Consider the following 14022-nt stretch of genomic DNA (forward strand, 5'->3'; position numbering starts at 1 on the left):
TACTTCTTAATTTTTGTAATGTTTAGTTTTTGGGATTTCTTTTTTTTTATTGCACTGGAAAGGGAGAAGCTCTCCAATTTCGTTGTACAATCGCATTGTAAAATGACAATATACGGCATTCTATTCTATTCTAAAAACTATCCATCCATCCATTATCTGTACCGCTTGTCCCCGCTAACCAGTGCGCCACACTGTGCTGCCTTATAAAAAACTAACACATATAAAATACTGCAGACTTATTTCATTGTTACAATTATTCACAATACTAACAATGATTAGCACAATTGTGTATTCATAATCAATGATGAGTACATTTAACATAATTAATTCCTATTTGAAATGTGAAACAATCCAATTGATCACAGCATATATTTCATTTCGAAATGATAAATATCAGAATGTATTCAGAATGTAAAATTGTCAAAACTCCTTTACAACCTTTTGACAGTTCATTTAACAACAAGATGTATTTGGTTTTTAAAAGATCGACATGTCAATATTCATAATTGACGAGCGTGCGAGGGCTGACCTGACAGGGCTCCCAGCAACATCAGAAGCAGCACGCGTGCGGCCATCGCTGCAGGCTTCGGACATCGATTAGCGATTGCAGAGACGTGGCAGCGCACTTAAGGCACCACTTAGAGGGGAGGAGCCTCAACCTACTTGAACCTTGGCTCACTTCAATGCTTTGGCACAATTGTTTTTTTTGTCCTAAAATTTAACTGTTCACTTTCTCAATGTTATGAGGTATTCTGGTGCATGTCAGGAAAAAAAGTTAATTTACTGCTAATTCAAAAAGTGGAACTCCTATGGATACATATTTAATGTATTGAGATGCGCCCGATGTGTCATGACCAAACAATGGGTTAGCAAAAAAAAAAAAAAAGTAGTTTTTCGAGTTGAAGTTTTCATATTCCACTCAGTGGAATTGATGTACAAAGTCATGAATTATTTCTGCGAGAAAGGCGTGAACACAATTGGTGCCGTCTTTCTTGATAGACGCATGCAACAACAAACCTTGCCACATGAGCTTTGATAAACGTTTATGGCGTGACCATCCCGATAAGGAGTTATCACAAAGCCATCAGAATACCCATATGGCTCCATGATAACACTTTGGATGGACGCCGGCGAATAAAAGAACAAAGTGAAGATCAAATGGAAGGTCAAATGAGGTTGAGCTTGAATATGAAGAAATGAGACACAAATTATCTTTCACGGCTGTCAAAATGAAGCAAAATGAAGAAGTATACGTCAGGAGACACTACATAGGATGTCACAAGTCCTCATGTATCTTTTATTATGATGTCGGACAGCACTTTTGCAAACAGTCAAATAACATTGGAGGAGGGACAAGCTTTGAATGGAGGTACAACAAACACGTTCAGAGAAAACGTCTTTTAGATCAACCGGAAGCCAAGTGACGTCAGGACTGCGCAAACCAGCACGGACATTCGGAGGGGAACGGCCGAGTCTGCGCGGGAAGAGAAACACGTTACTCACTTTCCATTTGCACACGTTTTTTCAAGTGGCACTTGATCGTCTTTTGCTAAGCCGCGTCCGAAAGAAGGCGAACTGACCACTGGTATTTGAAAGAAGAACTTTCTAATATTTGGTTGGCTCTTTCAAAGGCAATTACGGTTTAACAATGAGTCACAAGTGGTCCTTTGCGAAATCTTAATTTTCGGTTGCACATGTTTAAGCAGTGGAAAAGTGACACCATTGTGAGCATTATATTCATGTGCAATTGATGTACCTACATGTGAAAATTAAGAAAATGCAATAAAGGTAATGAGGGAGGGAGGTTGGATGGATGGATGGATGGATGGATGGATGGATGGATGGATGGATGGATGGATGGATGATGGCTGGGTGGGTGGATGGATGGATGGATGGATGGAATGATGGATGGAATGATGGATGGAATGATGGATGGATGGATGGATGGATGGATGGATGGATGGATGGATGGATGGATGGATGGATGGATGGATGGATGGATGGATGGATGGTGTGATCACAGCGTATTCCAACTTCCGCACAAAGAAATTGGATCATATTTCACTCGGAGAGCAGCCGCCATGCCATGTTGGTTGAGAAACTTCATTTTAACCAAGGGACAACGGTTGTTATCGTAAGATGAAAAATGCTGAGCTCAAATACCCTGCAAGGTGTGTTCCGTCGAGACCCGCGAGCCGGTGATTTCGTTGTGCGCCGTGCAGGTGTACGTCCCCAGGTGGCGATTCTGCATCTCCTCTATGTCATAGCGGGGACCAGACGCAACCGTGCGCTTGAACTTCCAGGTGAACTTGGCCTTCGGTAGCGAGTCGGCTGAGCAGAGCAACGTGACGCTCTCCTCGAGTTCTGCGCCAACCGGGTCTTGATCGATAAAGGGTTGGTCGGGCCCGTCTAAGCAGAAAGGACGGAGAGGAGGTTCTTCTTTAGGTCAGTGACGCCCAATATGAGACTGAGATGCGTTGGCGTACTTACAGAAGACTTTGAGCTTGCATTTGGCAGTGGCAAAGCTGATGGCGTTGCTGACGTTACACAGGAAGACGCCGGTGTCCTGCCTGTCCACAGGGCTGACGGAGAGCACTCGGCCGTCGTCGTGGAAGACGAACCTGCCGCCGGGGAGCAGCGGTTTGCCTTTTCTCGTCCACGCTCGGTGGGTCACCCCACCTTCGGCGTCGCACGTCAAGTTGAGGGAGCTTTGACCTTCAATCAAGTTTTCCGTGGGACAGGCCATAACGGGCACAGACACCACACCTGAGCACGGAAAGGAATCAAACAGTGATGGGATACTTGAAAGGGGCGTGGCATGGCAAATGTGACTTTTGAATTGCTTGGATACAAATACTTTAGTCTTAGGGGTCTTTGAAGTAAATCTTTTGTTTTGCTGGCTATTGAAATCTGTTCATTTGTGAGGTCTCAAAGGAGGTGGGGGGCGTCACATAATACTACTCTTAGACTAAAATGTGATTTAAATAACTGATATAATTGATTAAAAAGATGATTATAAAAAGTAAGCGAGTAAGGGGACATTCACGGCTCGTGTTACTCACTTAGCACGTTCAGTCGAACACGCCCATGAATGGGCTGGGCGGCATGCGGCACCATGAGCACCTCATATTCTCCGCTGTCCTCCTCCGTCAGGTTTGCGAGCACCAGAGCGCCGGTGGTTTTATCCAGGGTGACCCTGCCCTCGTAGCCTTCTCCCACCACGTCCACACTGGTGGAGGTGATCACGCTGATGGTCGCGTTGAAGCTCCAAGTCAGAGCCAGAAAGGGTTCCGATGTCGGCGTCAGGGATGTGGTGAAGGTCACGCTCTGTCCAGGTGTCCTGCGGAGCCAGTCGACTGGGATGATCCCGGCTCCGTGGCAAAGACCTGCAAAAAGGATCGGTGCGCTTAGCGTACTGGACACGTGGCGGCCCGCCGGTCCGCTCGTCGTCCCGACTGACTTACTGACCCGAGGAGAGCAGCACAAAGACGGCCGCCCGGCAAAACATGTCGGCCACCGTCGCCTTTGATTCTTTCTGCTCCTCTTCAATTGTTGTCTGCACTGTTTGAGCAGCAATAGAAAGAGTGCCTTGGAGATAATCTGCAATCAAGAAGACATATCAACAAGGTGGATACTCAGCACGCTTAATTATTACCACCATTAAGTTACATAAGCAACACAATGCTTCATAATGTAGCCCAACATCTGACTAGGATTTATAAGTGAGATATCAAATGCTGTAGGACCTTTGGAATCATTGCTACATGAATAGAATTTGATGACATCTTTACATCAAGCAATTCACAGAATTTAACAGTGAGCAAACATATTTCAGTGGATCTGCGATTCATACAACAAAAATTTCTAAATTCATAACTTCTTAATATCTCCCTCCAGAAGCATATTCTTCGAATTGCAAATTTGAAACAAGACAAACTACAAGAAGCCTTTTCCTGGTGGAAAATGGCAAATGGTGCCACGCATGTTGTTTCTGTGGCTGCTGGAAACGACAAAGGGGACTTTAATATTTCAAGGAAATTTTGTGTCGTATCCACGTCAGCAAAATCATTCAACTGAAAGTTTTTACTAAGCCACCTGGCCGTGCCTTTGTGTTCACTTCCAGCACAAACACAAGAGGGCGACGCGATGCCGCATTGAAGATGAGCCGTGCAGCTTCCCTATTAGCGCTGATGGACTGTGGCCCAGCACGCAGGTAGTTTACTGCTTGTTCCTACTTGAACGTGTCAAATGGAGCTGGTGGAAGAGCTCAATGCGACATTCTCTGCTATACAAGTTACAAAAAGATGAAATGGGTAACCTAGCAGTGTTTTGCATCTTCTGGGCGGCTTTCACAGGTAAGCTGAGCACTCATCTGGTTGACCTAAAACTGCCTAGTCGGTGTTTGTTAAACAATGTAACGGCGTCAACGTGGATGAAGAACATGTTTTGAAACGCAATTGTATTATGAGTCGTCTCAAACATTGCTTTGTAGATTCAGCAAGCCTGTCAAAGGGCAACAAACTAAGCCTGGCCATAAACCTCATGATAGGGCACTTAAGAAGCACCTGGACAAATATTTGTAGACTACACAGCAATTTGAAGTTTAAACTTTGACCAGATATTTTATCTCGTTGAGTGAGTTTTATTTTTTAATCCTAACCCATCGTGTAGGTTTGACCGCAGGATCCGGCGTGTTGCCCGACGGGCCTCTGACCGCAGCCGTGGGAGGCTCTGTGACGTTTAACACCACAGTGGCGGCCACGCCGATGCCGTTCCCGACGGTGATCTGGACGTTTATCGAGGGCAGCAATGAAATACCCGTGATAACGGCCACGTCTCAAAACAAAACTGGCCCCGGGTACCAAGGCAGGATCACTCTCTTCAAACGGACTGGGTCCCTGGAGCTCAGCAAGCTGGCTCTCAGTGACAGCGGAAAATACAGTCTTGTCATATTAACAGAGAGCGGCGACCAAATCACGGGATCCACCACACTGCAGACGCTTGGTGAGCAGATGTTTTTTGGCGTGTTGGATGTGATATGAGCGTGGTGGTGTGACGAGGTTTCAAAATAAGAGCATTGATTTCTGTCAAATAAAAAGGTTCTGCTTTGTCATCAAGTGAGAGGAGGCCCTTGATTTCGACAGTAGTACTTTGCCGCCTGTTTGTCTGTAGCCAATTATACTGTAAATCTCTCTTAATTCTAAGCAGAAGTCCCAAATTTGCCCTCTTCATAAAAAATCAGTTTGGTAAATGTTGCATTGTGAAGTCATCGTGTCGTCCATAACCACCGATTTCTAAATATGTACAGAGCCAGTGTCCAATGTCATGTTGACGGTCAACAGCACAGACTTGCTGGAGTTCAACAGCACTCTTCGTCTGTCCTGCTCTTCGTTGGGATCGTCCGTCTCCTTTCATTGGCTGAACGACAGCGCCGAGATCTCGGCCGACGACAGAGTTCAGTTTACCGACGAAGGCGCCGCACTCACCATCGCTCCCGTGACCCGCTACGACCAGAGGTCGTTCCGATGTCGCGTGTCCAACGCCGTCAGTGAAGATGACAGCCATTCGGTGCATCTTTCCGTCAGCTGTGAGGGCCACTCCTCTTGAAACATTTCACCCACCAAAACATTAGATGCACCTGCACAACCTGGCAGTCTTTCTTCATCTTTGGATTTCCTAGCAGACTGGATGCCCTGCGTTGCCTTCACAGGCCAGTCTTGGCAAGATCTGGTTTGCGAAATGTCGATAAGAATATGATATTTTATTTGAGGTGTGTAGGGTCGCAGAAAAAATACTTTAATGTTACAATTTGCTACGCATGTAGCTCGCCGTAATAGATTGTGCCGGTGTACCAAATGTTGTGGTCAGTAAATGTATAACCTTTTAACTCGCGGATGTTTCCAAATTTACCATCTGCGCACCATACATTGCAGACGGCCCGGATGATACACATCTCGTTATGTCGCCACGGAAAGAATACGTCGCAGAAGGGTCGAATGTCAATCTTTCCTGCTCGGCCAACTCCAGGCCAGTCGCCACCTTTACCTGGTTTGTGAACGGAAAGCTGTTGGTCCGGGGATCAAATTTCTCGCTGGTGAACGTCCAGCAGCATCACAGTGGAAATTACAGCTGCCAGTCCTTTAACACCAAGACTCTGAGATACAAAGAATCTCAGAAATGGCCGATTCATGTGCTAAGTAAGGGCAACTGCACTATTTAACGCCGGGTTCTTATACTATATATACTATGCATTCACATTTTGCGTTCAACAGAGAAAATTTCCGGTGCCTCTGTCACACTGTCAACGAGTCGCCCAGTTGAGGGAACGGAGCTGAATATGACCTGCGACGCCGCTGGGTCGGTCTTCTTCAGAGAGTGGACCAAGGGTGGCTCGGCGCTGATCCCAGATGAGCGTGTGACGCTCCACGACAAGAACAGGACAGTGTCCTTCCGCACCGCCGTCAGATCGGATAGCGCTTCATATTCCTGTCGGATTATAAACCCCATCGACGAGGAGGAAGTGACGTTGGGCGTGCTTGTGAACTGTAAGTAATCAAAATCTACAAAATACAATCCGCCCAGTTTAGAAAATTGGTCGTTAGTTACTCAAGGCTCCAGGACAGATTGCGTCTGACTTTTCAGGTTTTAACCCAATTGTACAAACTTCTCTAACTTCAAACATTGCCGTGTCTGGCAGATGGGCCTGACCCTGTCCAAATCACGGGACCGAGCCAAATCATCGTGAAAGAGACTTTAACCTTAAGCTGCTCCGCGGTGTCCGTCCCAGCCGCAACCTACATGTGGACAGCACTGAACAGCACAGCAGTGCTACATAATTCTTCAACCTTTGTCAAATACAACGTCAACTTTTCCGACAGTGGAAGCTACGTTTGTAGCGCCACCAACGGTATTACTGGCAAAAGCATGTCGGCTAGCCACAGGTTGGATGTGACAGGCAAGTAGAAGCACTAATGTGCCTTTGGAGCATGCAGCGGCATCGTGACAGATATCTGCTGGGATACATTCACAGATGGAACAGATACGGCGTGTTCGGCTGGTTGCATCGCCGGCATTGTGCTGGCGTGTTTAGTCATCTGCGCAGCAGTCGCTGGGGGCGCCTATGCCTTCTACATTCAACGGTAGGTTCCCAGGATTGTCCAACATTCTAAACAAACCTCTCTAAGAAAATGTTGGAGCCAAACGATAGTCAAAATAAACATTCTTTGACATCTCAATGAGATATTATCCTCATATTGATCTACGGTATGACAATGTCGCAATACAGGAACAAGACAAAGAATCGCCCCGACAGAGACATCTCGAACAGGACAGGTAAGTGTGACACGGAAATTATTTGATCCAAACTGAGCTTTTCTTTAGGTTTTGTATTAATTCACATTCCACTCAACGTAATGCTGTTGTTGACAGAGATATGTCCGTGTATTGGATTGAAATTTCTTGCAGGAGGAATAGGCCAAGACAACACAGAAGAACCCCGAAATCAGGTACAGAAATTCAGTTGGTCCGGACCGACAGACATCTGAAACATCCTCCAAGAGTTTACTTTTATTTAATCATTAAAACTTCTGTATGGTGTGTTTCAACGATTCTACGACATAGCCGCCGGTGTGGGACAAAAAAACAACAACTTTACGACTTTGATTGTTGGCTTATGAGTCTGGGTTCATGTTTGTTGGGGTTGTCTCTCGTCGTAACTCATTGGACTTTGAACCGGGAAGAAGATACACCGCTAACAGTGGTATGGAAACGGGAAGTTGCGTTATTTGTGCTTGTGTCTATTTAGGGAAATGCTCCTCTTAGTTATTTCTTGGTGCTCTCCATCTTTCAACCAGGAGTTAAACTATGCCGACGTGACTATTCTGCACGCAAAGGGCGGCGGCAAAGGTCAGTTGGAGCTCCAGGCCAGCCAGACCGAATACGCTGAGGTCCGAGTGAACAACGCGCCTCCTTCCTACGACGCCTACGTACGGCGGATGAAGAGGCGAGCCCCTCAGCCACTAGAAGCCCGCCCTCAGGTTCACAGCAATGAGTCGTGTCATGAAAGTGGGGAGCACTCAACAGTGTGACGTATGCTCACACTTCCTTCATGGCACCCTAATAATGCCGAGTGTTTGCGTAGTCATTGTGTGTGTGTGTGTGTGTGTGTGTGTGTGTGTGTGTGTGTGTGTGTGTGTGTGTGTGTGTGTGTGTGTGTGTGCGTGCGTGTGTGTGTGTGTGCGTGTGTGCGTCCGTGTGTGTTAATCATTGATCAGTTGACTGAGAGTCACAAAAACACAACGATGCCTGATTAGATGTATCGACTTGATTAGATTTGTCTACACAAGCGCGAATTGGCCAACTATGGCACACGGGCAATCTTGGCATTTCTGTAATGTATATGCCCCCCCTCCCCAAGTTTATGAATGTATTCATGTGACCAAAGTGAATGTTTAAATATTGTTTGAAAGACTTCAAAAGTGTAACGTGGACTAAGAGCGTCACGTGAACGTCTCTCAAAGGGGCAAATAAATAGTTCTTCTTGTGGGTTGCTTCCATAAACATATTTCTTTTTTATAATCTTCACATTGTTTAAAAGTCGGAAATGTTATCTACTGAGGAACCTATATATGTCCTTCAAATACTGTAGGTGCAACACAAGACGAGCAGAAACTTGTTAATATCATCCTATAAGGAGCTGACCTTTAGAAATTGTTTGAACTGCAATGTCAGTGGATGTTTGATAAGAAAGTCGTCTGACCTCTTATTGTGGCCATGTGTTCAGGCAAGATGACGTCTTGTCTCCCCCGTCGTTCTCCTTTCACTTCGCCAACTTTTTCATTCGTCACTAAGGCACAATAATTTAAAAAAAACTGCGCTACACAAACTAAGATAGAATTTTATCGTCGAATTTTGGCGGGTTCTGACATTTTCGGGTTAACGTGACTATTTCAAGGAACGTTATTGGTTAATCACCGTGATTTAATCTGATGAGTCCACCAACATTTAGGGGAAAATACCGATTTGTTTGTTTACCATGCAAACTGATAACAATTACGTTCAGGTACTCTTGGTACTAACCTTTATAAACAGAATGTGGCGAAACTATAGGCGACCTCTCGCCAAGTACACAAGGAACAAGTATATCTCGAATTCCAAGATATTTTACAGCAGAAGAATTGTTGCAATAAATCCAAAGTGCAAAGTACAAACATTCCAATGACAGCATTGCGAAGATGAACCAGAAAAAAAGTATGTGTTTTAATGTATTTTAAAATGTCTTTTAAAAATGACATTGGTGTAAAATGTCCCACTGTGAAATTGGTTGGCAGACAAGTGTTTGTTATGAATATTTCTCATAACGTTTGTTAGGGGCTTAACGTCTATTTAGCCCTTCTAGCTGTTGTAGCGCTCCCTGGTGTATGTATCTATTGCGACATCCGGCTGACTTTGGTTTCCCGTCATTGCGCACCTCTGGGAAAATACCGATCATGTTGCACCATATCCTATAGTTTGTTGTGAAAATGAAGGTGTGGCTAATTTCTTAGCTTACAAAAGACTGTTGAAACTCCACAACTTCAACTTGTCCACACGGGGAGAAGATGGTCGCCGTTTACGTCGTTTTGCTGCTGCTGGTACTGAATGGTAAGAGAACATCTTCACCCCCAAAAATTCATATATTGTAACATTGATATTTACTGTGGCTCGGTGAGTTTTTTAATCTTATTATTTAGAATTAATGTTTCTTTTTTGCAGCTTTAATAGTATTGCATAGTATATTATTATTATTATTATTATCAAGGTGGCACGGTGGCGTACTGGTTAGCACGTCAGCCTCACAGTTCAGAGGGTACGGATTCGATTCAACCTCCGGCCCTCCTTGTGTTGAGTTTGCATGTTGTCCCCGTGCCTGCGTGGGCCTTCTTCGGGCACGATAGTTTCCTCCCACATCCCAAAAACATGCCTGATTGAGCACTTCCAATTGCCCGTAGGTGAGTGCGAGTGCAGATGGTTGTTTGTCTCTGTGTGCCCTGCGATTGGCCAGCAACTGGTTCAGGGTGTCCCCCGCCTACTGCCAGGTGACTGCTGGGATAGGTTAAGGTAGGTGAGGATAGGGATAGACTTCACAATGCCCACGACCTCCGTGGGGACAAGCGGTACAGAAATTGGATGGATGGATAATTATCAAGTCTAACAGGCCTCTCCATCTTTTATCCCCGTCATGCAGGTGGACCGGTATCAGGCTTCAAATTGCAAATTGGTTGGAGTGGTAGAGTGAGCGCCGGGTCCAGCACCACATTCACGTGTTCGTCCAACTGCTTGGCAAACTGCACCTACTCCTGGTCTCTGTTCAACCTCACGTTCAATGGGAGCACGCTCACCTGGACGCCGGATGGACTGCACCCATCGGTGACACTGCAGTGCACGGTGCAAAAAAATACGGGAGATTCCAGCACCACCAAGACCATTTTGGAAATTAAAAGTAATTGCAGTACAGCATGTCTAATGCCACTCCTGCATATATAAGCATACCTATACCAGCCATACCTATTACATTTGCAGATCCAGTGTCAGTGCAAGTCAGTCCACCCGGTGCTGTTCCGTCTCTGAACCGGCCCGTGGACCTCGTCTGCCACATTAATGGACTCCCACCTCCCACCCTCTTTGCGTTGCCGGTGGTCTGGTACAAAGATGGGCAGAAGGTGGTGTGGCGAGATCATATGCACCTGCTCCACAACACTACGATCCATTTTGACTCACTGCTGCCATCTGATGCTGGATTCTACATGTGTGAGACCATGCTGAAGCAGACTCGGGTTTTCAGTCTGGGCTACCTGCTAAGCGGTAAGTACATTGAGAGCCCAAACTCTTTATAGCCATCGTTTCGTTTTTTTAATCTTCTTTTTGGCAGATGATGCTGGGTGGAACGTCAGCATCAGCGGGCCCGACCAGGTGTTTGCGGGACAAATGTGCTCGTTCACCTGCTCAATGAAGTGCACCTTGAACGTGGACTGCACCGTGAGGTGGCCATTTGAGGGCGGTTTCCCCCTGGGAAGTTACTTTTCCGTGCATGAAAACCAGCTGTGGTGGGTTCCCACTGTGCCGGGAACCTTCCAAAATTTCACCTGCCTTGTGGAGAACGTCGCAGCGGGACGCTCAGCCAAGGCCACCAAGATGGTGGAAGTAAAAGGTAGCTGCTGCTGGCCATTGGTTGTGAATTAGTGTTACGCGAGCTCAGATATTGTTCAACTGAGGGGAATAATAATTTTATTTCTTCTCCTCTGAAGGTATTCCTCTCTCTGGATCCATACAGCTCACTGGATTGTCCACTTTGATTTTCAGCCTGGCTCTACTATCAATGACTTTCTAACAACTCAAAGAGCTACTTTAATATTGATTGTTGACTTCTTACATTCACTTATTCTCTATATCATGAAATAATTTATGAACAGTGCAAAGATTGAGTAACATTTACTTTTTAAACTCAATACTATAATTTCCTTGAGTGTAAAGAATTCAACAGAGTAAATCATAATGTACATTTTTCCCAGCATGCTTGCTTTGGCCACCGGGAGGCAGTATAACACAGTCATGCAGACACAAAAGAACAGCACTTCTACTTGTTCAGTAAGTCACTCAGTAAGATGCTGTTATATGAGCCGTTTTTCATTGAGGGTAAAAAAAAATCACCTGTTAGTATTTTTATATTATTTGTCTACATGTGTCGAAAAGCGTATCAATGCACATAAACAGGATAAAATGCTGCCTTCCCGAGTGAAAAGGACTGCATGGTTTTCGCGCCCCCACCACCACCACGGTTCTGGCGCACTTCCGCAAATAGAAGCTACCTTCTCGTCGTCATGGCAACAAAACCCGGACTGGCCATTGGCCTTGCAGCGTATGGGTCGAGATGCGGGCTGGCTTATTTGCGTTGAACTGGCTTACGATTTACAATTGGTATGACTGATGGCGCACGTTGCCGATAAAGCGCCCGACCACCAGCCAGTGTGGATATAGGTTTGTTTGACTGGATGACAACCTTTGACCGGTTCGTGTTATTGATTCACCCGAAGCTAAATGGAAGCCATTGTGACGTACGTCGGAAATTTTCAATGACTATCCTTCCCCTCTCTGACTCATATTTATTTTACACACATGTGAAATACAAGTGTGTGAATCACACAAAGCAAACATAAGGGTGACAAAGGTCTCCGGTGTGTTTTGACGCATTATTGGGCCCCTCACATCTTGCTGTATTTGCTTTTAGATTATCTACCCCTGTCATGTATGGATATAAGTCAGACAATCATTATTTTACTCTTACATGATCATAACCAAAACATTGTTAAGTGTTGTAACTATTTGAAAACTATCAGCTCAAATGAAGTAGCCTTCTCAAAAATGTGCTTTTGTATACGAATGAATGACATGTTTATGATTGTGTCGTGCACTTAATAGTAGGCCCCACCCAGGGACGTGCGGTCAGTGAAGGCAATGGAGGCCGTTCCTCCCCTGCCATCATGAAAAGGGGAAAAAAACAAATTCAATTGTTTTTATTATAAAGTCATTTTCCTTTTAATTTCAGTAGTTTTGTATCATTTTGAACCAAAATCGTTGAATTTTTATAGTTATGTAAAACCGAAGACGAGTCGTTCGGAGGAGGCAACTTCCTGCCTTGCCTCCTCTGAGGATTGCGTAATCACACGGCTACCTATGCTGACAGGCTATGCAGTTAGACTGAACTGCTGTCTGTCTCTACGTCGCTGTTTAAGTGTTCAAACTCTGTGGCTATATTAACTAATTTCCGTAGTTACGCTGCTGTATATAAGATCTAGTGTTTTTTGTCATCTGTCTGTAACGTCGTGTTTCTTTAGATGAACAAAACGGCTTTGAAAAGAGACCCAACGGAGGCAACGAAAAGAAGTCCTCCAGCCTTATGGCAGGAAGCGCTAGTAATCCCGGGATGCTTCATGCGCCCACCTGGAGAATAAGTGATCTCCAGTTCAAATTTACAGTGAACAACTGAGGAGCAGTCGTCCATTTATTTCGTTTTACATTCGTTTTTTGTTTTGGTTTTACATTTTGTTTTACAATGGAGGATTACATATGCACACTCAAACGATTTTCAACTTTTCGGTCGAAGCAGGAGGTCATCAGTAAAGGACGAGCAACTGCGGAGTTAAAAGGTTTGATTCGAACAACGGGACTTCGGAGCAAAAGTTTTTGATTCCATGTGCTCTATTGAGTGTTTTTATGTGCGAAGAGTGCTGATATGGGATTTTAATTAAAATAGTTCAAATTAAATAATGAATAAGCTACTCTAGAGCAGCGTTCCCCAACCATTTTTGTGACACGGTTAGGTGTCGGACAAATTTGACCGGGGGGGTGACGTCAGTGCCTCCCCAGTCATGAACCTCACCGCACGTCACTGGCCCCAGCCACACGGGATTTTAAGACACCGAACAATGAAAATGACCCGGCAGCAGGTGCAAATTACAACACAGGAACCGATGTCAACAACAGTCTGTCGTGTCTCCTTTTCTGAGATTTACACACAACATTTGCAATTACAATAACATCCAAATGAATTCTTCTCCCTCATCTGGCCAAAAGGCTTCTTCCTGGTCTAGCGCAAAACTGAAACAGGTCACCTATTGATATCATGTCTTCCAAAGTTTTTCAACAATAATGACAAGAAGGACATTTACACCTCCCATCTCACCCGCAAGGCGACCAAGATTGTGAGGGATGTGAGTCACCCCGCTCACTCTTTGTTTGAGCTTCTGCCCTCTGGGAGGCGGTACAGGAGCCTGCGCTCCCGCACCACCAGACTTTCCAACAGCTTCGTACTCCAGGCTGTTAGGATCCTGAACTCGCTCCCCCTTTCAGCGTAGCGTCCTGTTCTTGCTGTATGCTCACTGGCTCGGTTTTGCCCCTCATGTTCAATGGGTTATTGGTCTGTTTTTATTCATCGCTCATTTTATTTTATTTATTTATTATTTATTATTTATGGTTGTGCCTTCT

At 45.2% G+C, this 14022-nt stretch overlaps 3 protein-coding genes across 4 annotated transcripts; 2 read left to right on the forward strand and 1 right to left on the reverse strand.

Annotated features, from left to right (window-relative positions):
- Positions 1-1269: 1269 nt before the first annotated feature.
- Positions 1270-3579, reverse strand: LOC119135620 (carcinoembryonic antigen-related cell adhesion molecule 20-like). Its single transcript, XM_037273380.1, has 5 exons — positions 3469-3579; positions 3063-3386; positions 2491-2766; positions 2164-2409; positions 1270-1474 (listed from the first exon to the last, which is right to left on the reverse strand). The coding sequence occupies exons 1-5, from the start codon at positions 3506-3508 to the stop codon at positions 1401-1403; spliced, it is 960 nt and encodes a 319-aa protein (XP_037129275.1). The 5' UTR covers positions 3509-3579; the 3' UTR covers positions 1270-1400.
- Positions 3580-4197: 618 nt separating this feature from the next.
- On the forward strand, positions 4198-8771 carry LOC119135552 (carcinoembryonic antigen-related cell adhesion molecule 20-like). Of its 2 annotated transcripts, XM_037273247.1 has the most exons (11): positions 4198-4355; positions 4672-5004; positions 5309-5587; positions 5934-6197; positions 6273-6545; positions 6698-6955; positions 7031-7139; positions 7286-7332; positions 7447-7505; positions 7854-8088; positions 8274-8771. In XM_037273247.1, exons 1-10 carry the CDS (start codon positions 4271-4273, stop codon positions 8085-8087), a joined length of 1941 nt encoding a protein of 646 aa, XP_037129142.1. In that variant the 5' UTR covers positions 4198-4270; the 3' UTR covers position 8088; positions 8274-8771. The 2 variants fall into 2 exon arrangements, with proteins under 2 accessions (XP_037129142.1, XP_037129143.1); XM_037273248.1 differs by having other exon boundaries at positions 7465-7505; positions 7854-8771.
- Positions 8772-9519: 748 nt separating this feature from the next.
- LOC119135622 (carcinoembryonic antigen-related cell adhesion molecule 20-like) lies at positions 9520-12329 on the forward strand. The gene is made up of 5 exons (XM_037273382.1): positions 9520-9642; positions 10226-10480; positions 10561-10842; positions 10910-11188; positions 11286-12329. Exons 1-5 carry the CDS (start codon positions 9600-9602, stop codon positions 11366-11368), a joined length of 942 nt encoding a protein of 313 aa, XP_037129277.1. The 5' UTR covers positions 9520-9599; the 3' UTR covers positions 11369-12329.
- Positions 12330-14022: the final 1693 nt, after the last annotated feature.

The sequence above is a fragment of the Syngnathus acus genome, chromosome 16, assembly GCF_901709675.1.
Source record: "Syngnathus acus chromosome 16, fSynAcu1.2, whole genome shotgun sequence".
Lineage (NCBI taxonomy): Eukaryota > Metazoa > Chordata > Actinopteri > Syngnathiformes > Syngnathidae > Syngnathus > Syngnathus acus.

Excerpts from the sequence above, each read along its gene's own strand:
- LOC119135552 (XM_037273247.1), top strand. The coding sequence starts at position 4,271 with ATGCGACATTCTCTGCTATACAAGTTACAAAAAGATGAAATGGGTAAC. Across the intron at positions 6,198-6,272 it reads ATGGCCGATTCATGTGCTAA|AGAAAATTTCCGGTGCCTCT; the intron begins GTAAGGGCAACT and ends TGCGTTCAACAG. Across the intron at positions 7,140-7,285 it reads TATGCCTTCTACATTCAACG|GAACAAGACAAAGAATCGCC; the intron begins GTAGGTTCCCAG and ends GTCGCAATACAG.
- LOC119135620 (XM_037273380.1), bottom strand. The coding sequence starts at position 3,508 with ATGTTTTGCCGGGCGGCCGTCTTTGTGCTGCTCTCCTCGG. Across the intron at positions 2,767-3,062 it reads TGTTCGACTGAACGTGCTAA|GTGTGGTGTCTGTGCCCGTT; the intron begins GTGAGTAACACG and ends TTCCGTGCTCAG. Across the intron at positions 1,475-2,163 it reads GACGGAACACACCTTGCAGG|ACTCGGCCGTTCCCCTCCGA; the intron begins GTATTTGAGCTC and ends CTTCCCGCGCAG.
- LOC119135622 (XM_037273382.1), top strand. The coding sequence starts at position 9,600 with ATGGTCGCCGTTTACGTCGTTTTGCTGCTGCTGGTACTGAATG. Across the intron at positions 9,643-10,225 it reads GCTGCTGCTGGTACTGAATG|GTGGACCGGTATCAGGCTTC; the intron begins GTAAGAGAACAT and ends CCCGTCATGCAG. Across the intron at positions 10,481-10,560 it reads GACCATTTTGGAAATTAAAA|ATCCAGTGTCAGTGCAAGTC; the intron begins GTAATTGCAGTA and ends TTACATTTGCAG.